Below are 23,115 nucleotides of genomic sequence, written 5' to 3' on the forward strand. Positions count from 1 at the left end.
TGCTACCAACCTGGGGAAAATCTAGTCTAATGTGGGTTGCCTTTTAGGGAGAGAAAAATAAAAGACCAAAAAAATTAAGGATTCCTTTATTGTGCCTTTAGCTTCCGAGCCCAGCAATTAATTCTAATATGCTAAAGGACGTCTGTGTTTATAAGGCATTATTATTTCATGTAGGCCTATTTTAAATTGCAATTTTTTTCATTAAGTTGCCTCATTTTACTGATTAAGACCAGTTTACAACCTAGCTTAGACTGTTCCTTGAGTAATAACGATTTTTCTTAAATATTCCTTAATAACCTATCATCCATATTTTACATTTTATTCCAAGTCAGAGAACCCTCCCTATTGCTCATGAGTCTGTCCTCATGATTCTGAGTCATGTCGGAGGACGCAGGGCTGCCGGGCCCTCTGTGCGCTCTGCTTCAAAAATCTCCGCGAGGAAACAAAACAGCATCGAGGGCTGACTTCTCAGCCTCTGTGCTCCTGAGACTGATCTGAAACAACCAACAAAAAATGGGCCATCTGCTCCCACAGCTTTCTAGGAAACTCCTGGAAACAGCCTTGCTGGTAGAAGAGGGTGGAGGGCATGGGGAAGTGGGGTGCTGAGGCAGGAGTGATGGCCAGACTCTCCAGATGGGCACTGCACTAAGCCCCTTGCCGGGGCCATCTCCCTGCATCCACCCCCCGCATCTTGCCCAGCCCTAAGAAGGAAGGGCAATTATCCCCATTTGGCAGAGGTGGAAACTGAGGCTCAGAGCAGTGAAACGACTTCCTAAGGGCTGCTGTGATAAGAGTCAGAAGCTGTGCCCAGGTCTGTCTGGTTCCCAAGCCCAAGGTCATAGTTTCTTGGCACCAGTGGTCCCTGATAATGTCCCCGTGCAAAGAAGGAGAGTAACGTTTCCAATCACTTGTCCGCTTTTCCGATCACTTTCCCCTCTAGCCTCTGATCTCAGCATCACTATTGCCCTGAGAAATAAGCACCAGGAGCCCCTTCGTTCAGGTGAGTTGACTGAGGCCCAGACAGGGGGCGGGACTTGCCCTGGGCAGAACAAGGGCTACACCCAGGCCCTTGGCTTCAAGGTCTGGGCTGTTTCCTTTTCTTCCTGCTGCTATCTGTGGCTTCTCTATTGTTGGCTGGACCTGGTGGGCCTTGGCCCCAGAGAGGGCACTGCAGAGACAGCCATAGCTGTCAGGGCTTCTCACAGGCAGCCTGCATCACTTCAGTCTCTCCTCCCTCTTCCTGCCAGCAGTTCTGCCTATTCTGTGGACGCTGGACTGACCTAGGGATAAGGAAATTGTGATTCCCCCTCACCTACTCTCAAGGACACAGAGAAAGTTCCAGAGGGTAACAGCAGGCTGTCAGGTGAAAGACAGTCAAAGACAAAACGCTGGTGTGGTTGGAAGGGTCACAGGACTATGCTTCAGGGGCTTGGGTCCTGGTATGAAAATTGCCAGTTAATTGTCTCCGTGACTTTCCATTCTCTGGGCCTCAGCTTACCCATCTATATAACGAAAGGGTTTGAATTCAAGATCATGAAGGCCACTTCCCTGTGATATTCTGTGTTGGGGGGCCACGGTTTGGGAATCCAACTCAATGGCAGTATAGCCCAACCCATTGATTTATTTTGTTGCCTCTTCATTTATTTTTTCATTTACTTGTTTTTTCATCAAGAACCTACTGAGTGCCTACTCTGTGCAATATATTAGCAGAATGTATTAGTCAAATAACCAAGCAGTCCAGAATCTCAGTGGCGTAACACAATATTTAATTTTTCACTCATATCACTGACTGCTGGGGGCAATGGGAAGACATTGTTTCTGCGATCATTCAAGTACCCAAGTTCTTTCCATCGTATGGCTCTGCCCTCGTCCAGGCCCTCAGAACCCTATCTATCCAAGCAGCAGGTGGAGAAAGAGGGTGTGGAGGATGACATGGGAGGTTTCTAAGGGCCAGGCCTGGAAGCCACATTCCCCTGGCCAGGATTTAGTCACATGGTCCCACCGACTGCAAGGGATGATGGGAAATGTAGTCGGGCTGAGTACCTGAGAGGCAAAGGTAATGGGGTTTGGGGAGCACCCAGCATTCTGTATGAGTTTGGGGAGCACGTGCAGTGCAAAGCAGGCACTGGGACAAGCAGGAGAACAGGAGGGTCCATCCAGATGGAGACATTGTTGGCAGGTCGAGCATCAGTATCCTGCAGGAATCTATGCCATCAGCCCTGTTGTCAACCTGGGACGTGCTGCCTAATGAAGCTTTTCCCAAGTCCCACCACCTTCCTTTGCAGACATCTCAGAGGCAAAAACACTGACTGAACAAGTCCTCCCTTCCCTGGCCTCAGTATCTCCCATCCATAAAATGGGATGAAACATGCCCCACTCTGGCTTTCCAGGGACTCAGAGGGGCAGCAGGTGTCCACAAAGGGCCGTAGAACAGCCTTCTCAAGCCCTTCTTATTAACAGTACAACCACATCATTATCAATAATGAAACACAAATTAATAATAAATAAACAAACTAATGATAAATAATACATGTGTCGTGAATAATACATTAACACTACAAGGCTTTTGAGGATCTATTGCCTTTGACAGGGGAATTGCATTCGCTGGCTGGAGATCACAGAGGGGGTATATTTCAGAGAGCCCGGGACGTCAGGGCCAGGGATGGACACCTGAAAGTCGCAGGCACGTCGCGCTACAAAGGCTGCCAAGTGTTTGAGGTCCCTGATGGGCCAGAGCTGAGCGGGCTGCTGGAGGTGAGAACCAGGAGTGAGGATGGGCCCTCCTCTCTAGATGTTCTTTCAAGGTGGGAAATTCATAGCACAATAAGACAAAAAACATTCAGCCCCAACAGAATTGGATGTTATAACCAAGCGAGGCCAGCTGAAGATGTCTGTAGAATGTATTTGTTTATCCATGAGTTCGTTTGTTCATTCATTCATTCATTCTGCCCTGAATATGAGCCATGTGTCAGCAGCATGCTAAGCCCTGAGAATGCAGTTCCTGAGACAGGCTTTGGGCCCTGCAGGAGCTCACAGTCCAGAACAGGATGTCACCACGCAGTGTGTCAGGATTGTGGTAGATGCTGTGAGAGGGGCACGTGGGGTGGTAGGTGACGTTGGAGTGTGTGTCAGGAGAGGCCCCTAAGGTAAATGACGTTATGGGTTTATCAGATCGATGGGGGTCAAGTGATGGTAGCTGTTCCAAGCAGACGATGGCAGGTACATAGGCCCCGTAACCAGACAAAGCCTGGCATTATCTGGGGAGTTCTCAGGAATTCAGGATGGCTGAGGCTCAGCACACACAAGACAGAGGGACCAGAGATGAGCTGAGGAGGAGACAGGCCCTGAGCGTCAGGGGAAGGGCTTTGGACTTCATGCCAAAGGCAGCAGGAAGAAGGCTGTGGATCCGGGATGTGACATCAGGACCCTGGGCCGTGGCATGATCCACATTGTTCCAGGGCTACATGGCTCACGGAGCCCTGTCACATGCCGTGTTCACCTCTGGTTCATGCACTACTGTATTCGTGCAGTACACGTGCCAAACATGCTAGAGGGAAGTGGAGATGCAACCCCGGTCCCCGGCCGTAAGACACTCCCAGTCTGATGGAGGAGACACATACAAAGAACATACCTTATATTACAACGTAATGTGGACAGGCTATGGCTGATGTTTACTAGGGGCTGTGAGCTCGGGAGAGGGAGTATCAGACTCATATAAATCAGGGAGAAGGTGACCGTTGCACTGAACCTGGAAGGATGTGTACAGATGTCACCTGGTGAATTCAGAGGAGAAGGGCATTCCAGGAAGAGGAAACAGCACAGGCAACAAGAAGGACCTGAGGTCTGGAAGGGCTGGTGGGTGGGTGGCAAGGTAGCACAAACATGGCGTGAGACTGATTGAGCTGGAGAGGCCAAAAGAGGCGAGATCATTAGGGGCCTGGCTGGCCATGACCGAGTCTTGCTCTTGACAGAACTTGATCTTGAATTGGAAGGCGATGGGGTGGGGAAATTGAATGGCATTAACCAGAGAGATGGCAACATCACATTTGTGTTTGAGAAATATCATTGAGACTCTAGTGTGGTGGGTGCATTGGAGGGAGAAAGCTGGAGGCCAGAGTCCCGCGAGCCAGCTGTGCAGCGTCCTGTGGAGGATTGTGAGGGTCCAAGGTAGGATTGGTGTAGGGCACGGATGGTTTTGAGATCGATTTGAGAGGAAGAATTGATCATCTTAGAGACGAGCTGTTAGCTTCCCCTCTTGGCTCAGAGGCTTTCTTTTCTTGAAAGCCCCCCTCTTCTCTCTGTCCCACCTCTCGCCCCAGTTTCTGCTCCTAAGGACATGCTGGCTGGAGTACCTGCTAGGCCAGCATGGAAGGATGTATTTCACAGAACCCTCTGTACCTGCCTGAAGATATGGTTCCAGTAACTGGCTTGTTGTAATAATATTTATTATGATAGTACGTATGTGGCACGGGAAGCCCAGGAGACTGTCATCAGTGCCATGCTATGGTATTTTTCTTCATGAGACGGGGTGACCTTTTTCTTCATGAGTGGCAGGGCATGGGGCTCCTGTTGTCCCATGGAGATCAAGCCCAGACCCACAGAAGGGAAAGGGTAGCTCGAGGAATTAATGTGACTCACTCCCACAGTCCACCCTGGCAGCACTTTACATCCAGCTGCTGCCTCTCCCTGACCATCTGTCTGCCCCAGGTCAAGTCTGGGTGTGGTCCACACTGTTCTCCTCGGATTCCCTGCTCCACCTCCTGACACAGAAGTCCCTGCCCTCAGGGAGTCCATGCTAGTCTGACGGCAGACACAGTCCCTGCCCTCTGATAGAAAGGTGGTAGTTCATTGCTTTTGATTCTTCTCTAGTTACTTTGTATCAACAAGTGATGGCTTGGGTGACACACAAGTCTGGGCAGACACTTCTGGGCCAAGGTAACTGCCCAGGGCTGAGTTCACAGGACTCTATGTCAAGGATGCGATGGAAGAAATTCACCCATCTAGCCTCAAGTCTCTCAAGGTCCTGGAAAATTCTCAGACACATCTTCTTGGCCTTCCTAGCACCCTCTACTGGCTTTGAACTTGAAAATGGACTCATCCATCAGTCATTCCACTGCCTCCTTGGGGAGGTGCTGTGTCCTGCTGGCCTAACCTGGTATCTGATCCCATTACACCCCAAGCAAGATTTCTTGTGTACTTCTGGTCACCGAAGCCCTCTGCCCACTACTGTTTCCCGCTTCTCCATTTGAAATCAAGGGGGAGGGGCTCCTGAGCACGATGGAGGAGTACTACTTTCAGAATCAGTGGCCCTCCTTACCAAGCCTGACGGAGCTGCCTGCTGCAGGGCCCTGCTGTACGGTGGTTCAACAAGCTACTACCCTTGGATTCTGCCGCCTCAATTCATGGCTTCTGTCACCTATGGTCTTTGCTGTAGCCACTGCTCTGTCTGCTGACTTACATTTTATCTTAGATCCTACCATCGCTAATGGGGCGACCACTCCCCACCCAGTGCCAATTTCCTCTGTTAAATAGTCCCCCTGCCTGGCCTCCAGGGGGATACTCTGGCTATGAGATACTCTAAGGGGGCGCCAACACCAGTCCAAGAAGATATGGTCAGAAAGGAGGTTCAGAAGGCACCTGAGGATTGGGGGGGTGTCGGACTGCCCAGGACAAGGCCCATAGAGACGAGGTACTCTGAGAAGGCCTTCCTGGGAACACCGTCCACTCTAATGATGGAGCAGTCTAGGGGATGGGCAGGATTTATTTGTTCATTCAGTGCATGCTCTGATCCAGGTACGATTCTACGCACATGGGTGACATGGAGAGTGGAAACCATTCGTGGCATTGTGTAGCGGTGCATGTGTACTGTATGCATAGTTCCTGGTGATCTGCCGTGCTCTAGTGGGAGGAAGGGGAGGGTGTTTGGGACGAGATAGCCTGGGGAGTCAGGGAGAGTCTTCTTGAGGAAGTGATTTTCATTCATCCTTGAAGGATAAACAGGAGTTACCCAAGCAAAGAGTGAGGGCTTGGGACAGAGCGGGGCGGCCGTACTATGGCCCAGAGGTGAGAGAGAAGCTGCACGTGAGGAAGAGAACACAGCAGGACTGGATGGGGCGTGAGGATCTGGAGAGCTAGGCAGAGCCAGAAAACCCCAGAGAGCATTTGCAACTTTTCCTATGGAGCAAAGGGAAGCTCAGAAGGCCCTAGAAGCCCAGGGGTGTGTACTGTAGAGAAATCATTCTGGCTGCTGGTGGAGAACGAGTGAAGGGTGTGAATGGATGTAGGAAGTCCAAGACAAATCTCGATCTCACAAGTTACTTCCTTAACTGACACCCTCATCTACTGAACACCCGAGCACCGAAGAGGAGGTCAGCGTTTGTACTCACTTGTCCTGACAGTTGGTTAAGGGAGGCATGGTTCCCCTTATTACTGAAATGGGTAAAGAGGCTTAAGTGAGTTACCCAGAGCCACCCGTGGCCCACGGTGTCAGGGCACAGAGCTACCGCTGTATCCTGACCAACTTGTTGTAGTTTGCCACGCTTGTCCCAGGAAATCCCTTGATCCTGGGCAGACTGAGACATCGGGTCACCCTCATATGATGTATGTCTCTTTTCACTGTAGTCCTCCCACAGGAACCCTTGCCAATTCCGGTCCCTCCCTGGAGCCAGACATGAGCTGGCCCTCTAGAAACATCCCCTCTGAGCTGGAAAAGGGGAGGGGAGCACTGCTGGGATATTGCAAGGCGCGTTTCCGGACAGAGGAGCTATTTGTCACCACCTCATTGGGAAGGCGCCTGGTTCCTAAATATTGCCTGTGATTTTGCTAAATGTATCTTAACGGGAGTCGTATAAATGCTGTCAGAGATAGAGGGGAGAGTGATGGTGGCATTCGGGGATAATGAACTGCTTAGTTAAGATGAATCCATGCCACCCTGATCCGGCGTCTTGATACCGCATGTGGGGGTGGGTGGGTTACGCATTGGGGCTGATTGGTGGCAAATTTAATGCTGAAAAAGACAGAGCTGTGTCTTTAGCTGGTGTCTGAGTAATTGGCAGATTCACTTCTCAGAGAAATAGCATTGAGTCGTACCAGGAGTGATGGTGGCAAGATTTGGGCTCAGTTAACATCTGACATGGGATTGATTGGAGCTGGAAGGCCCTAAACATCCAGTTCACCCCTCATTTTACAGAAGAGGAAATTGAGGCCCAGAGAAGGCGACAACCTGCCTGAGGTCCCAGAGCTGGTTGGCAGCATGGCTGAGCCCACAATTCATGTCTCTTGTGCTCTTTCGATTGCATCCACTTGCATCTCCCCCTACACCTGCCTGCTTAGCTGTGCCTTCCCACTGGCCTGCAGGCTCGATGTGGGGTCCTGGCCGCCGAAGGCCATCTTGGATCACCTCTCTTTGGCATTCTGTCCTCTGTCTTGCGGGAGGGGGGATTCCACCTGGGTCTCCTGGCTCTGATCCCAGTCCAGATGGGATGTCTGGCTGAGCTGGCCATGTCTGAATCTTCCACTCCCTACCCAGTTTCCCGATGTCAGACCACACGCTTCCCACCTCCACCCCAGACCGTCTTTCCTCAACAGTGGGAAATGGGAGAAAGTAGAGGTCTGGGGGCTGGGACGTGTGGTACCGCCTCACCCTGCTCAGGGACACCCACCTGGGTGGCAGGGCTCATGGTGAATACAACCCCAGGACATGCTTCACCACGTTGGACCCCGGAATTGTTCCCATGTCCACACTCCACGTGGGGAAACTGAGTCCAGTGGGGGCCAAATCCCTCGCCCGGGACACGGCTGAGTGCTAGAGAGAAACTTGAACCAGTTAACTGCCTTCAAATTTGCTGGAGGCAGGTGGGTGGGAGAAGCAAGGAAAGTGAGAGAGAGAATTTTCAGAGAAAGAAGCAATACAGAGTATTCGAAGGTGAAATAGGAGCTGGAAGAATGTCGGTTGGACCTAGCAAAGAACTTTCCTGTGTTTTCCTTTTGCCAAGAACGCCTTGGCCATGAATCCTTGCTGTCCCCTCGCCCAGGTGTGTCTGTGACTGGGAAGGTGATTTCTCACCTGTGATCCAGGTGTTGATCCACTCCTCGCCCGGTACGTCTGTCAGAACATGACCTTGTCCCTTGCCCATCCCAGCCAGTAATCTTTCCTCCAGCCCTGAGGCTTAGAGCCCATGCATCGTCTGAGGCTTGTCTGGCCATGGATAGGAGAGATGTGGGGCGCCCACAGGTCATTGAGAGGCGATGATGTCAAGTCCTGAGGGAGTGGGGTCTCCCCTCTGCCCACCATCCCTCCCTGAGCCTGATGCCAGCCAGCCCCAGACCACTGTGTTTGCCGTCTGCCGCTCAGTGTGCAGTTCTGGGCCTGCGCTTCTGGTCCCTGCATGGGCTGTCCCGCCCCATCTGAGAGCCAGACTCCTGGTGCAGATGTAGTCAGTGCAGTGGCAAATGTGGGGTGGGGGCTACCCCCAGAATTCCCTCATGACCTCAGCACATTACATAACTCAGCTCCGGGTGGTAGCAGAGGTGGTGGAAAGAAATTGGCTTCAGAGTCGAGCAGACCTGGTTTCAAATCTCGGCTTTGCCACGTACACCGCAGCGGTATTGAGGGAAGCACTTTCCGGCTCTGAACCACAGCGCTTCCTCGGTGACGGGAATATTCACAGGGTGGTGTGAGGCGCGAGACTGCGGGCGCATAAGAAAGCTCAAAAAGCAGCACTTGTCTGATTCCGATGTTCCTACTCTACTGATATTAATGGAACTCGCATTCCAGAAGGAGAGGCAGACGTGCAAATGGATAATGGCACTCCAGCGTGACATACGCAGTGATCGCAGCATCTTACAAGGCCTGCAGCGGTTGATGAGAACCTGGGAGCAAAAGTGCTAGGAAAACTGGAAAGTGGCGTGTGCCAGGGCAGGAGGTCTCAATCCTTAGAGCAGAGGCCTTCTACCTGCCCTGGCACCGGGCGCCTGCTCCATCAGCTCCCCCAGGGCTGAGATGAGGAGGAGCTTCAGCTAGGAGTGGCCCACCCTGCCCCCATCCTCTGTGGCTCCAAGTAGGGGACCTCAGGGAACGGGAAACACAGTCACTTCTGCCTCAGCCTAATGAGGTGTTTCCTAAAGTTTGTTCCAATGGCCTCTAGCAGGGCCAGGATGAGGGGGAAGCCAGCGGGACTCAGGGTCCTGCAGTAGGAGTGGAGGCCTCCTTTCATTTTGCACCCTAGACACCTCGCTTGCCTCCCCCTCATCCCAGCCCTGATTCTAGTCTATAAGGTGCTCAGCCAAACATGGGCTCCAGAGGGTACAGTGTTACAAAACAATCTACCATGGCCCAAATGTGGAGAATCACGGCGTACTCAGCGCACTCCAGTGTCCGGGCCTGTGCATGTGTGTGGTGTTCTCTGTCTGGAATGCTCCCCTCTACTTACCCACGTGGCTCACCCTCTTCTTCATTCGGGTCTCCTCAGAGAGGTCCCCTAGGCCACCCCATCCAGAGGAGTCCCACCCCCATTATTCTCTGCTGCTTTACCCTGATTTACACGTACCCTTCATTCCACTAGCACCACTTGACATGGTTCCCTTTGCTTGTTTGTTTGTTTATCGTCTGCTCTGCTGGAGCATCAGCTCCATGAGAGCAGGTTCCTGTTCTCCCCATGTGTCCCCAGTGCCTAGAACGCGGCCTGGTACTGAAAAGTTTCTCAATCAATAGTTTTTCACAAATGAAGGCAAGACAGGAAAAAGGAAGGAGAGAAAGGTTTTGAGAAGTCTTGAAGGAAAGGAACCTGTCTAATTTTGTTTAACCCCATGTTTTGCACACTTAGTTGCTACTAGAAATCTTTTTGCCTGAAACGTCTCAGAAGTTCCTTATTCTCTATTCATTCCGGAAAACACTGTCCTAAGGCGTCAGAACCACCGCCCTCATGCACCCACCTCCTCATTCTCTCTCCTCTTCTGGGGTCCCAAGGACCCCCTCTCTCCACTGTGCCGTGGGCTGGCTATTCTCTGCTCTCAGCCTGGCATGCCCCTGTGAGTCCCATTGCCCCAGACATCTGCTACACCCATGGGTGCCCCTGGCACTACCACCGGTTACCAGATGTGCAACCATTCCTGAAACCCCGCCAGCCTCACACCTATAACTCCCCCTGGCTTGCCAACAGATGGTGACCCTGCAAGCTGACACCCCCATCCTGCCCCGGCTTGCCTCACAGGCTCTTCCCACTTGCCCCCACCTTGAGTGGACTGGAAGATGTATGCCTCCCAGAATGTATCCTTTTAGCCTCCTTCCGGTCAGAGGGGGGCCTTCTCTGGTCTTGAGCTCCTCAGCCATCTGGGCTGATAATGCTCAGCTCTTAGCTATAGCTTCAAAGGTGAGACACCACCCCCTCCCCAGACAAGGGCAGCCCCACTGGAAAGGGGAGCCAAGAGGTCATCCTCAGGCTGGGAATAGTAGCAGATGGGATCAGGTCCTGGGCTCCTGCCATGGCCCCCCAAGTAGTCCTCCTCTGGGAGAGATATGAAATGTTTGCTGGCCCTTTTCTCACCTCTCCCATCACTAGAGAGACTGGATAGAACGTGGTGGTCATAACAGAAGTTCTGGGTTCGAATGCCAGCTCTGCCACTTATAGCTGTGTGATCTTGGCAGGTTACTTCACTTTTCCATTTCCCCATGGAAAGTGGGAATGATACTAGTTCTTCTCTCGCAGGATGGTGGTGACAATGAAATAGGTGTGTGTGTATTAAGCACTTAGCCCAGTACTTGGCTCAGTACGGGTGCCATGGAAATGTGCGCCGTTATTACTATTTCACACTTGGACTTGACTTGCCCCAGAGTCTCCTCTCTCCCTGGAGTTCATCCTCCTCAGGGTAGCCTCCTTGTTTGTCATGCTTTGGGACCTGGCTGGACTTGAGGACTTCCCTGATCGTCCAGGCTGGGCCATGTTTCCCCTCTGCCCTCCCATAGACCCCCATTTTCATCCTACCATTAGACTCACCCCACTAAGTGTGAATGTGTATCCCCACTGTGTGTTTCTGGAGGGCAGTACAATGCTCAAGCATCCTGCTTCCTGGGTCCAGCCCTGGGCCGGCTCAGAGCAGGTGGGAACAAACTTTGGGGCTGAATGTATGAGGCAAAGAGGAGCAGAAGATTGGTCCTTCCAGTTGGCTCTGGTCTCTTAGACCACACAGGCTCTGGGGCTTCCTGTGAGCCTGGCTTCCAGCCTATGTTACAGGCTACCTGCGGGGAGCCCCACAACTTACCGCCTCACTCTGGGCATTGGGACCTGAAGTCTTGGACCACGGAGGTTGAGTCTGACTCCAGCTTCCACACTGATTATCCCCAGGTCGATGTTTGCTGTTGTTTGTTTCCTGGAGTGTTGTAACCATTACGTTCTAAGCAGGGGTCAGGTCCCTGGGCTTGATCCGCTCAGGTTGTCTGCACAATTGAAATCCCCGAGCCCATCCTGGTTAGTTTTCTCATTAAGACGATTGGACTGCATTGATCCATCAGATCAATGGCTGGACATCAGCTGGTGGGAAGCCAATCAGATGAGCCTGGGTGATCAGCCCAAGAAGGTCCCCCACCAAGCTGGAGTGGGCACCCAGCCATCGGGGACAGGGCTCTGGCAGGCAGGGGAGAGAGCGCGAGGTTTCACTAGGCTGGACTTGGCATGAAGGCAGCAGTGTTCCCCAGGGCGTGGCACCAGGGCAAGAGTCCCAGGGATTCCTGGGGACAGCTGGAGGCAACATTTGGTACTTGCAGAGGGTTGAGACGCCTTTCCAGGCAGTCAGAGCTTTATCACCTTTTACCACATCGCCTCCCCCATGGCGCATGGCTGGAACTGCCTCTCCCCTTGGGTGACAGGGTATATAATGGGAGATTTGGGGTTCAGGCAGTAAACAGCAGTTCCTCAGGACTCTCCTCCTTTTCACCAGGACTAATTTGGTTATGAGGCTGGGAATGCAGGGGTCTGGACACCTAGGACACTATATCCCAATTATGGGTTTCACAGAACTCTGGCTGCATAGGATGCTGATGGGGTTTTGGGGTTGGCTAACGGACCCCTGCTCAAAGCTTTGGAAGCACTAGGTTAAATGCCTTTAGCATGTTCATTTCCTGTAGGGCTTAGCAGGCTAACTACCACATGTCGCGACTCTCTAAAACGCGGGATGCAAGTGTAGTGTTTGACCACACAATGGTTTCTCTGGGAAATCTTGTAGAAATACATTGAGGCGCTTCCTTCCGTGCCAGCGTGTCCTACTTTCACAGGAAAATTCATCCCAAGAAGAGGTGTTTTTAGGTTTGAAGGGATCCACAGGAGCCCGGGAGGTTGCCGGAAAGAGAGATATCGATGAGAAAGGAAGAAGAGGGTGATGAGCTCCGTTCAGGCCGTCACCAACCACATAGACCACAATGCGAACAGCGCCCCCTACAGTTGCGTCGGCTCTCTCCGCCACCCCAAGCAGGTCAGCCCAACCCTCCTGATCACCTCGTGCCCTCAACTCCCCATTCTCCTTTTTTTTCCCATAGGCTACTTGACTGTCAACATTGAGCCTCTCCCACCCGTGGTGGCTGGTGATGCCGTGACCTTGAAGTGTAACTTCAAGACCGATGGTCGCATGCGCGAAATCGTGTGGTACCGGGTAAGTCACCGCCACTGTCCTCTCCTTGCCCACAGTTGGGGCTAACGGTAGCGCCCCCAGACCTGCTCTGGAGACCCTCACAGTCTTAGCTATGTCCTCAGCCCCACCCCAATGCCGTGCCCTCCACCAGGTCCCCGTCCTCTGCCGAAACCCTCCTACAGACCGCGTTGCCCCGTCTCTCTTCTGCTCTTAGGCTCTGCCTGGTTCTGGTGCTGAGTGCCTAATATACCGCTATGCTCGGGGAACCCCGTTAGTACCCAGTATGAGTTGCTAAGAACACGTGGGCCCTGGTTGCAGTGTGGCAGCAAAGAAATGTCAAAGGTGGAATTTCAGGCATGGGGTTTGGCCGTAATGTTTTTGGCAGAGGAGAGGGAAGAACAGGACGTCGTCCTGCGTTCTCCCAAATCGAATTACAGACCTAGTCAGTCTTCTAATCTGATGACATATCGGACTCGTCCTGGCGTCTGGCACCCTCCGTTTAGGTCCGAGAAGGGATGTTGTTAGAGACGTACATTTGCCCAACTGCCCAGGGCTCAGGTGTTGGCAATGGAAGGACCAGCTCTGGGTCTTGGGCACAAGTGGTGGTGTTTTCAGGCACCAAGAGGAATGTCCCTGTGTCTGGACTGGGCATTCCAGACTGATCCCTCTGCCACCAGGATGTCGGGGCTGGCTGGGCTCAGGAGAAGGTCCCCTGGCATTGATATACGTCTTGCAATGAATGTCAGGTTTGCACAGAGCAGCGTACCACCATCTTGAGAATGGGTGCGGCGAACTCCCCCTTCTATGATCTAAAACAAGGGTTGGCAAAGTTTTTCAGTGAGGCCCAGACAGTAAATATTTTCCTCTTTGGGGACCATATGGTCTCTGTCACAACTACTGAGCTCTGCTGATGTCGTGTGAAAATGACAGACACGGTGTCAGGGGAAGGGCATGGCTGGGCTCCAATACAACTTTATTCATGGAGGCCAGGCTTGAATTTCATGTAATTTTTATGTGTCAGAAAATGGTCTTCTTCTTTTTTATTTTTTTCAACCATGAAAAAAGGTTGAAAACCACTCTTGGCCCGAAAACCAGACAAAAACAGGTTGTAGGCGGGTATGGCCAAATTTGGGTCATAGTTTGCCAACCCCTGATCTAAATGAACAGTTCTCTCACCTTTGCAAGCTGCATCACCCTTTTTTCAAGTGAAACCAATGAAGACACAGTCAAATGGAGTGCTCTGGATGGAGCGATGAAGCGTGAAGGGGAAGGGTAGGGGGTGGGGAGCAGAGGGGGAGGCGCGGTGGGCACGGTTTGGTGATCAGGCATCTAAAATGGGTTCCTTCGCTCCTTCAAGCTACATCCACGTCCACTGCACAGTACATGAAATCTGCTGGGTCACACCATTCATGGCCGTGACAAAGAACTGTCCCCGTCAATCTCCTTGCTTATGGTCCAGTCTTGCTTCAAACCATCCTGTCCTTGCTGTTCCTTTGTGCGTTTTTGGTCTTTGATTCATCATTAGCTGGTGGTTGCTGATTTGTTGGCTGTGACCTGGGCTCCTTTTAACCAAAATCGTTGGTCTCCATCTTCACGTTGTAGCCCCTCCCACTTAAAATCTCCTCTAGGGCCCTCCACTCAAGCTTTCCCGGCAGCCTAGGCCCCACAGGAATAAACCTGACTTTTGATACCCTGCAAGACCCCTGCTTTCGATGAGGCTTCCACTCTGGATAGATCGGTGAACCTGGAGAAAGTCAAGGCATATTTTAAATAGTGCCCTGAGCTGAATCACCAAGAGACGTGTTTACATGATATGGTAGCTGCGTGGCTAATACACACTGCAAGCATCTCATTAATGCCTGGCAGAAGGACTGGGGTAGGTTAACTCCAGCTCGCTGCTAATGAAGGGCCCACAGCTCTCTCTCTCTCAACCCTTCGTAGATGGGCTTGGAGTGGGGGTATTGAAAGACCTGCCCCGCTGGCAGAGAGAAATGTGGACACCCAATGGGAACAGTAAACGGGGATGAAGGGGGGAGGGAGCTTGGAGACAGGAAAACACCGGTGGGCACCTCACTGCTTTTCCAGCCCTTGGAGCAAGTATCCTCACCCTTGTTTGAAATGGAATGTCACTTTATCACAGTGGTAAAAATCTCTCTGCAGAGGTAGCTGCGAGGGTGGGGACAACACCGGTGCCTGGCCCAGGTGTAGGAAGCCGGGACAGACCTGCAGGTGGCTCAACTCTGTGTTCTCTGAGGATGGGGGATGGGGCTAGGGCAGAAGGAAAATGTCCAACTTCCAGCTCAGACAGACACTTTCCCTCTCCTTCTCCACCCCCAATGCGGAGAATCCCTATTTATCCCACCAACCCTGACCCCATCTCTCTTCACCCTAGTCTGCGACCACATGGATTGCTTTAAGAATCAGTTATGTCTCTTATGGGTGTTAGGCCTGGCATATTGGGCTATGGTAGGCTGCACTAATTAATTTATTTCATTTCACATCCTTTGACTGAAGGCCTCAGGAGGGGGTATGCAGATGTATGCAAATCACATGCAAATTGCCCACTGGAGCCAAATGCTTGGGCCCTTTTGATTCTGTTGCTGGACTGAGGTAGCAGCTCAGCTGACTTGGGACTCTCTTTGGAACCAGGAGTGCCCTGTCTGTGATGGTGAGGATGGGGGCAGAGGACAGAAGGAAATTCCAGCGAAGTGGCTCCATGCTGCCAGCTCCCTCTTTGCCTGCTGCCACTCTGGCCTTCCCTCGCTGATTGCTTTTTTTGCCAGAGACAGCTGAATGGAGAGAGATAAGAGCCTACCAAGATGGAGGCTTCAGGACTCAAGGCTGAGCAGGGCTGCTGGAGGAAGTGGGAGAAGCAGCAGTGGGAGCCCCAGTCTCCTTCCCCAGCCAGACCCCCACTACCACGCTTCATCCCCCATCCCCTGTCCCTGAAGCAACCCCCTTCCCCCCCACACACACACACAACAGGGAGCTGCTGAGCCAGCGTTGTTTGTTTTCTGTACATGTGTCTGCCTCCCCAGCTTCCTTTCCTCATCCTCCATGAATGAGCTTACAGAGCCTGGCTTGGAAGGAAATGAATAGATCACACAGGCCCAATCCTTTTAGAAGGGAAAAGCAGGGCATTGTGATGAGGCCTCCACTGCCCGCTCAGCCCAGTGGGCACAAAATGGCCCAAAACATGTGTAAAGCCCAGCAGCCTCCCCCCTGGTCCTAAAGTCATTATCTTAGCCATGGGGTCATCCTCAGCTTTCAGAAACAGAGTGAATGGATTGGATTCTTTGGGTAAACTGGGTGGGCTGGATGAAATTGGCTGAAGCAAAAGGGACTACCTCCTTGGGGTTAATGAGACCTCCGGCTGAACATTTGGGAAGGTCTTGCCTTGCAGACCCCTTGGGAGTGGGGTGGGAGGCAGAGAGAATAGGAGGAAGTGGCCAGGGGCTATACCTTAGACCCTTTGCCCCAGGGGCTGTCCCGTTTGCAGAAGGTGCCAAAGCTATAGAATAGACCCAAGAGAGTCCCTGGGTCTGTGCTGTCCAGTGTAGTCGCCACTAGTCACATGTGGCTATTTAAATTTAAATTATATGAAATCAAATTAAATTGAAAATGTGTTTCCTCATTCAGACTAGCCACATTTCAAGAGCTCGCTAGCCACACGTAGTTCTTGGTTACCATATTAGACAGAGCAGCAGGTATGGAACATTTCCATCACCACAGAAAGTTCTACTGGACAGCCTGCAGTAGATATTTGAAAATTTTTATTCTGTGGCCTCTAGAATATACTGTGTTTTCCTGTCAAAGGAATAACAGTGAATGTTCATTGAGCCAGCTTTCCAGGAAAACGCTTGCTAAAGTGGATTTCAGAAAAATGAATTGATTTGTTTTGTAACCTGCCATCATTAGATTGTGGGGTGTGGCAGGGTGGGAAGATGGGTCATTATTCTCAGAAGACTTCTTTGAAAACAGAGATATGAAAAGAGTTGTCAGGCCCTTGAAGTGCTGGGTATTGCAGTTGCTATCAAAGCCCTGTTCAAATTAAGGATGTTTCACAGCCCTTCTCACCATCTCCCCATGCTTACTCCCATATTTGAGTCTCCATCTTCACAGCTCATGCACGTAGAGTTCTCTTTTTTCCCTAGAAATATAGCGACTAATAGAGTGGAGGTGCAATTCCACAGTTGACCAGTAGGAGGCTCTCGCCTAACAACCAAACTACCCTAGCATGAACGCCAGGACTTGGTTCTAGAAAATGAATGATAAATACTATCCTTTACTTAATCATTTCTATTCATTTACACCCATAACTGGGGGCTCATTTAGTAATGCTGCTGATACTAATCTGAGTAGCTAACATTACTGAGTCGTGACTGCGCGCCAGGCACTGAATCAAGTGCTTTACATACATGACTGCATTTCATTTTCATGGGGGCATTGTGAGCTAGGTACTGTGGTTAAGCCTATTTTTCAGATGAAGAAACTGAGGCTATTCAAAGAGACTGTGTCTCAGCTCCTGTTGCCATCCTTGACTTCTGCAGGAAGTTCTAGACACTTCCTCCCCCATGATTCCTCTTTGTGGGTCTACACGGCAGCTCTTATCTCATCCTGTCAAAACACCTGCCTATCCACTGGGCCGAGAGCATATCAAGCACAAAAGCCATGTCTTTTTCCCACTGTATCCCTCATGCCTAGGGGTCACCTCAGTACACATTTGTTACGTGAACAAATGGTAGAGCTGGAAATACAAGTGCACGTGTACGTTTCACCGACCACACCATGTACCCACTTCCGTTTCAGATGGTCGTATATGTGCGGCTGATAGTATCGTCCTGTTTGGGGGTGAGTGCGAGTCTTTCAATTCTCAGGGGGCTTTGTGGAGTATGAGGAAAAAAGGAACATTTCTTATTAGGAAATATTGTCTAAACTCATTTAGTTGGAAGTCACCTGCCCAGCAGGCAAAGCCAAAGGTCTGTTTATTTCATAGAAATCCATTAAACAAGCAGAGAGAATCCTGGGAATTTAACCTTTCACAGCAGTTTTTATTATCTCTCCATTGTTTTGTGTCTTTCCTTCACAATTTGTTCCCAAAAGCTGCACTGGGCCCAGGTTACAAGGCCACACAGTAAAGATAGCCACAGAGTGAGATAGAGAGAAAGAGATCTACAAACAGCGATAATGCCCCCACTTTCAGGAGCCCCTTATCTCGCCTCTTTCACCTTGCAGGAAACATGTGCCTGGGTGTTTGTTTTGTGATGTAAATGTCTCCGCCATGATGCTAGCTGGCCACACAAGCTCCCGCTTTGGGGCTCTTCTGGATGCCCTTTGCAATGAGAGTGAGGGTGTGTGGCTGTCCTAGACCATCAGAGATCAGACGGAGACTGGGTGCCGGGAAAGGTAAGGTAGGACGAGAGAGGACGTAGGCATCACAATACCTGCATCGGAGTTAGGGTGTGTGACTTTGGGCAGTGGCCTAACCTTTCTGCATTTTAGTAACCTCATCTGAAAGTGGACGTGAGAACACCTGCCTCACAGGCTTCAATGAGATCATGTCTGCAACCAAACAAGCCCAGTGCTTGGCTCATTATGGCACCTATTCATGATAGGGAGCCATTGTCCTATCGTGTCTCTTGGTAGCTTAAGGAACCCAGAGAGGGAAAGTATAAGAGTGGAAAGTGTCTGTGGAGGCTCGCCAAGATCACATTCCTTGCATTCCATCCCACTACCTATATTCCCAAGGCAGATAGACAGAGACAATACTCTTTGTTCCTATGTGGTTATGCTGGTAAACTCAGTGGATTTCAATTCTTGGAAATACCATTACCTAGCTAAGGCATTTCAACGGATCTTAGCTCTCTCTGAAACAAGGAGCTATTTCAAAATGGCTTTATTGGCATTGGCTCTCTCTTAACCTCAGTTCTTGACTCAGTCCTTTTGTTGTCTGAAACAAAATAGAAAACGATGATGATAAGAGGACATTACAGTTCGATGACATCATAAGAGCCAAAAGGCAGATACACTCTTGGTGATGAGTAGAGACCAGGACGCAAGTTCTGAAGAACTAAGCTGAACCTCCCCTTTGGGCCCTATGGCTTGGAGCCCAGCATAGCAGCTACTCAGCCTGGCTGCTTCTTGCTTCTCCCCTGGACCCATATCCTGATCTTGGACTCACAGAGCTCCAAGATCTGGAGGAGGAAGGGAATAAGGAGGGCAAGAGGCCTTTTGAGAGCCAGAGCCAAGCTGGTCCAAGCTGCTTTGTCCATTCCTCCGTTCCTTGCTTCTCACCTTCCTAAGGGGCAGACTGTCTGATGAGGAATGTTCCATGCCCCATCTTACCCCACCAGTCACACAAAAGGAGAGAACACCAGAGAGTGGGCCTGCCAAAGGACAGCTGATTGTAAAAGAAATGTGAAAACACATAAAGAGGAAATAAGAATAGGTTTCCAAGTCTAGTTCCATTGCCAATCTTTTATTCCACACTCACCCACAGGTTGTATCTATCCCAGACCCGGATCACACAGCTCCTTCTGGGCTGGAGTGATGAGAGAAACCTTCAGCTCCTCCTAGAGGTCAGAATGTGAATCGCAATTATTGCTGTCCCAATCCTTGGTCTTGAATGGAAGCTTGGGTGTAAAGGGGCAGGAATTGCCCACTCTGACTGCTCCTTAGAATTTTCAGAGGGGCCTGTAAAAATATACTATTGGCTGAGCCCCATTCTACAGTCATTGGATCAGAAGCTCCAGGAATGGAGCCTCAGAGCATTTGTACTTTTAACCAGCTCCCTCATGTGATTGTAATGCACTTGTCTCAGCCAGGGACTAGTTTCCGGTGTTTGGAAACTGATCAAGGGAGCCATTCATTGATCCAGCATTAATTCAGCACATAGTTACTGAGCCAGATGGTTCTAGGCATGCGGGGGTGAGGGGCACCTCGAGAAATGAGACTCTGAAGTCGTGCCGTTTACCTTGAGAGAGGAGTTCAAAAGCTACACAAACAAGAAAAATACCAGATAGTGATAAGGGCAGTGCACAGAGTGAAAATAGGCTGATGGGATAGAAAGGGATTGGGTGGTCAGGGAAAGACTCTCATTTAAGCCGAGATCTCAAAGGTAACAAAGAACCTACCGTGCCAAGGGGAGGAGATGGAGCATTCTGGTCAGAGGGAGGCGCGAATGCAAAGGCCCTATGTTGGGAACAATCTCGCATGTTCACAGAACAGAAGGTGAGTCCACCAAGTGGCCGTGGCTGAGTGGCCGGAATGAAGCGAGTTGGGGGGAGTTAAGAGATGAGGGAAGACAGATTGGGGGGACTGTTCCTGCCAGGCTCTATGCTCCAGGAAACTTGGACCTGGAGTTATTCTAAGGGAAGCTTTGTGTGTGGGTGGGGGGGGGGGGGAGAGGTTAAGCAGGAAAGGAACAGGATCTGGTTTACTTAATGAAAAAGTCACTTCTGGGTTGTAGGGAAGATAAGACGGGAAGCAGAGGAACCACATTAGAGGTCACTAGCACAGTTCTGGCAAGAGGCAACAGTGGCTGGGGGAGGGCAGGGATGGTGACAGTGGACCTGACCCTGACGGGAAGGGAAAAATCTGCTTTGATTTGCAGGTAGAGTCTGAAGGGGTTGCTAACGTGTGGAAGGCATGAGGGAAATGGAGGGGTCAGGATGTCTGCTGGCTTTCAGGTGTGAGCAGCTAGGTGTGTGTGGGGGGTGGTACTATTTACTGAGAGACTTGGAGGAGAGGAAGGAGACCTTGGGAAGGGATTCTCTGTCAGCCATGTTAGGATGTGGAATGGAGCCATCAGAGCAGTAGTTGAGGCTACCAACCTGGGATTCTGGGGAGAGGTCGAGATTGGAGATTTATGCGTGGGGGTCATCAGAGTAGGATGGATCTAAAGCCGAGAGCCTGGATGAGATGAGCCGGGGAAGGGTCAGGCAAGAGAGCGCACCCAGCCCTGGGCCCTGGGTACTCAAGATTTAGAGACAGAAAAGTAGGCGAACGAAAAGACTGAGAGGGAGCAGTCCACAAGATATGAAGAAAGCTAGGAGAGTGGAGTGCCCCAAATCCCAAGGGGAATAGTCAGCTGTGCCCAATGCTGCAGCGAAGTGACTTAAGACCAGAGAAATGACCCTGAACTTGGCAACATGGAGCTTTGTGGACAAGAGCAGCCTTCTTGGAGTTAGTAGGGGCAGAAGCTTGGCTGGAGTGGGTTGAGGGGTGCACTGAGACCAGCTGTGGCATGGCCTTGAGGTTTTGACTATTAAGAGGATTTGACCTTGAACTTCTGGTCAAACCTTTGCAGAGAACATAAATATACAATTGCTTCTATTTGGTCTATCTCCATTTGCCTGTCGTTTATAAGCTACCTAGTCCATTATCTGTTCCAAACTTCCCCAGCTTTGCAATCCGGAACAGGTGGCAGCCTCGCCCTCCTCCTCGAGAACGCGAAAGTGGCTGCCCAGAGAGTTGAGGGGATTCTAGAGTAATTAAGCAATGCATTTGGTATTTGGAAGAAAGCTATCAGTTCAACCAGCCAATTAACTCTGGCCTTTGGATGCAGCCAGGCCCACAACCTTCCCGAGGCCCTGCTCTGCTGAGCAAGGTACTCAGGGCTGGAGATACGAGGTCAGACAATTAAGTTCACGAACTCATCCTAGAAAAAGTGCTACATACCTCACTGCTGAATATCACTACGGTCACCTTCAAAGTACTCCCCTTGGGAAGCTATGCACCGATGCCAGCACCTAGTCTACCCTTCAAAGCAATTTTGGAACTCTTTTTCTGGAATGGCCATCTGAGCTGTCGTCGTATCACGCTTTATGTCCTGAATGTCATCAAAATGTCTTCCTTTCAGTATTTCCTTTATCTTGGGGTAAAGAAAGAAGTCACTGGGGGCCAGATCAGGTGAGTAGGGAGGGTGTTCCAATTCTAACCTAGAATCAGGGTCATATTGTGACTTACAAGAAATTAACTTTTGACTGGCTATAAACTCCCTCACAGACAGTGTTGTGTGAGCTGGTGCATTGTCGTGATGCAAGTGCCATGAATTGTTGGTGAAAAGTTTAGGTCATCTAACTTTTTCACACAGCCTTTTCAGCACTTCCAAATAGTAAACTTGGTTAACTGTCCAGTTGGTACAAATTCATAATGAACAATCCCTCTGATATCAAAAAAGGTTAGCGACATCTTTGCCACAAGTTCGTGAACCTAATTGGCAGACCTTGTATTAACAAGAACCAGTGGGCCCGCTTCCCCTGAGGGGAGACGTTTCAGTGCAGCCAGGTGTGATTAAGTTGTAAAGATCTGTTTCCTCATCTGGCTGATGGGCTTGATCGACTTCCCCTAAGCATCTCACAGGGGTTTGTGTGAAACAAAGAAGACGCCCTGCAGACAAGCCGTTTCCATCACCCAGGCACAGGGGAAACAGGCTTCACTTACATGACTTCATCCTCTCTTTTCCACCTCGCCTGCTCTTACTAATTCTCTCCTCTGTGAAGCCTTCTGACCTTGCTCACCAAGACGGAATTAAGAGATCCTTCTGCTATGTTCCCTCAGCATTCTGTACCTGCTTTGATTAGAGATATTACCTGGTGTTTTAGTTATCCATCTTGTCTTTGTGACTATGGCTGAGTTTTATTTATCTGCTTCTCCCACGTGTGCCTTGGTACCAGCAGGCCCTGGGCCAGCGTCCTTATGGGAGGTCTCTGGATCCCTAGGGGGTAGGTGGATAGGCTTCTGGGGGTGCTTGAAACCCCAGAAAGGATGCCCAATATATTATGTGCATTTGGGGGGTGGGGAAAGGGGCTGAATATTCTCAAAGAGGTCTGTGACACCCCCTCCCCATCAGCAGCAGCAGATGTCCAGTGTTTATGAGTATGAAATGTGTAGGGTGTCACTATCTCTACTTTTGGGTCATCACAGCCCCTACTCAGGATGGATCTAGGAGACCAAGGGGCTGCAAGGCTGGCTCAGAAAGCCAGCGGTCCATGAGCTTTCTGGAGACTTGGGGTGGGGTGGAGGTGGTGCTGCCTCAGCCTTAGGTGGGCAGAGCACCAGGGGCCATAGGCCAGATGCCACACGGATGTGCCCTTGGCTGGGAACAGAAGATAATGGCAGCACATCCCATTCTCCCTGGCACAAAGGGAGCTGTTTTCACCAGAGAAATCCATCCTCTTTGGGGGATTAAGGTCAGGTTTCTGATAGCAATGAGACCATTTCTGTGCCCAGGGGCTTTCATATGGGCCTGATAAGAGCTCTTGACTTCCAAACTGTTGAGAGGGGGTACCAACTGTTGGCATGGACACCCAAATAACAAGAAGTCCTATTGGACTTCGCCAGGAATAAAACTCTCCCATTGGTTAGTTGTGAAAGACACAGTAGATTGGCAGGTCCAAGGTGAACACATCCATGACTTAGCTCACTCTGGGGAGTTTATCTTCACTTACCAAGTGCACAGAAGAGAAAGAACAGGGACCTGGGGGTAAAATG

The 23,115-nt window shown here is 50.8% G+C and overlaps 1 protein-coding gene across 1 annotated transcript in view; it reads left to right on the top strand.

The window, feature by feature from the left end:
* IGSF21 (immunoglobin superfamily member 21) overlaps positions 1 to 23,115 on the top strand; it is a 241,910-nt gene that overhangs the window by 93,719 nt on the left and 125,076 nt on the right. Inside the window, exon 2 of the mRNA XM_088790243.1 lies at positions 12,530 to 12,642. Within this exon, the coding sequence (XP_088646369.1) occupies positions 12,530 to 12,642 (113 nt within the window). The remainder of the gene's footprint in view (positions 1 to 12,529; positions 12,643 to 23,115) is intronic.

Source organism: Rhinolophus sinicus, chromosome 14 (assembly GCF_057876585.1).
Source record: "Rhinolophus sinicus isolate RSI-liver-muscle chromosome 14, RSI-T2T, whole genome shotgun sequence".
NCBI lineage: Eukaryota > Metazoa > Chordata > Mammalia > Chiroptera > Rhinolophidae > Rhinolophus > Rhinolophus sinicus.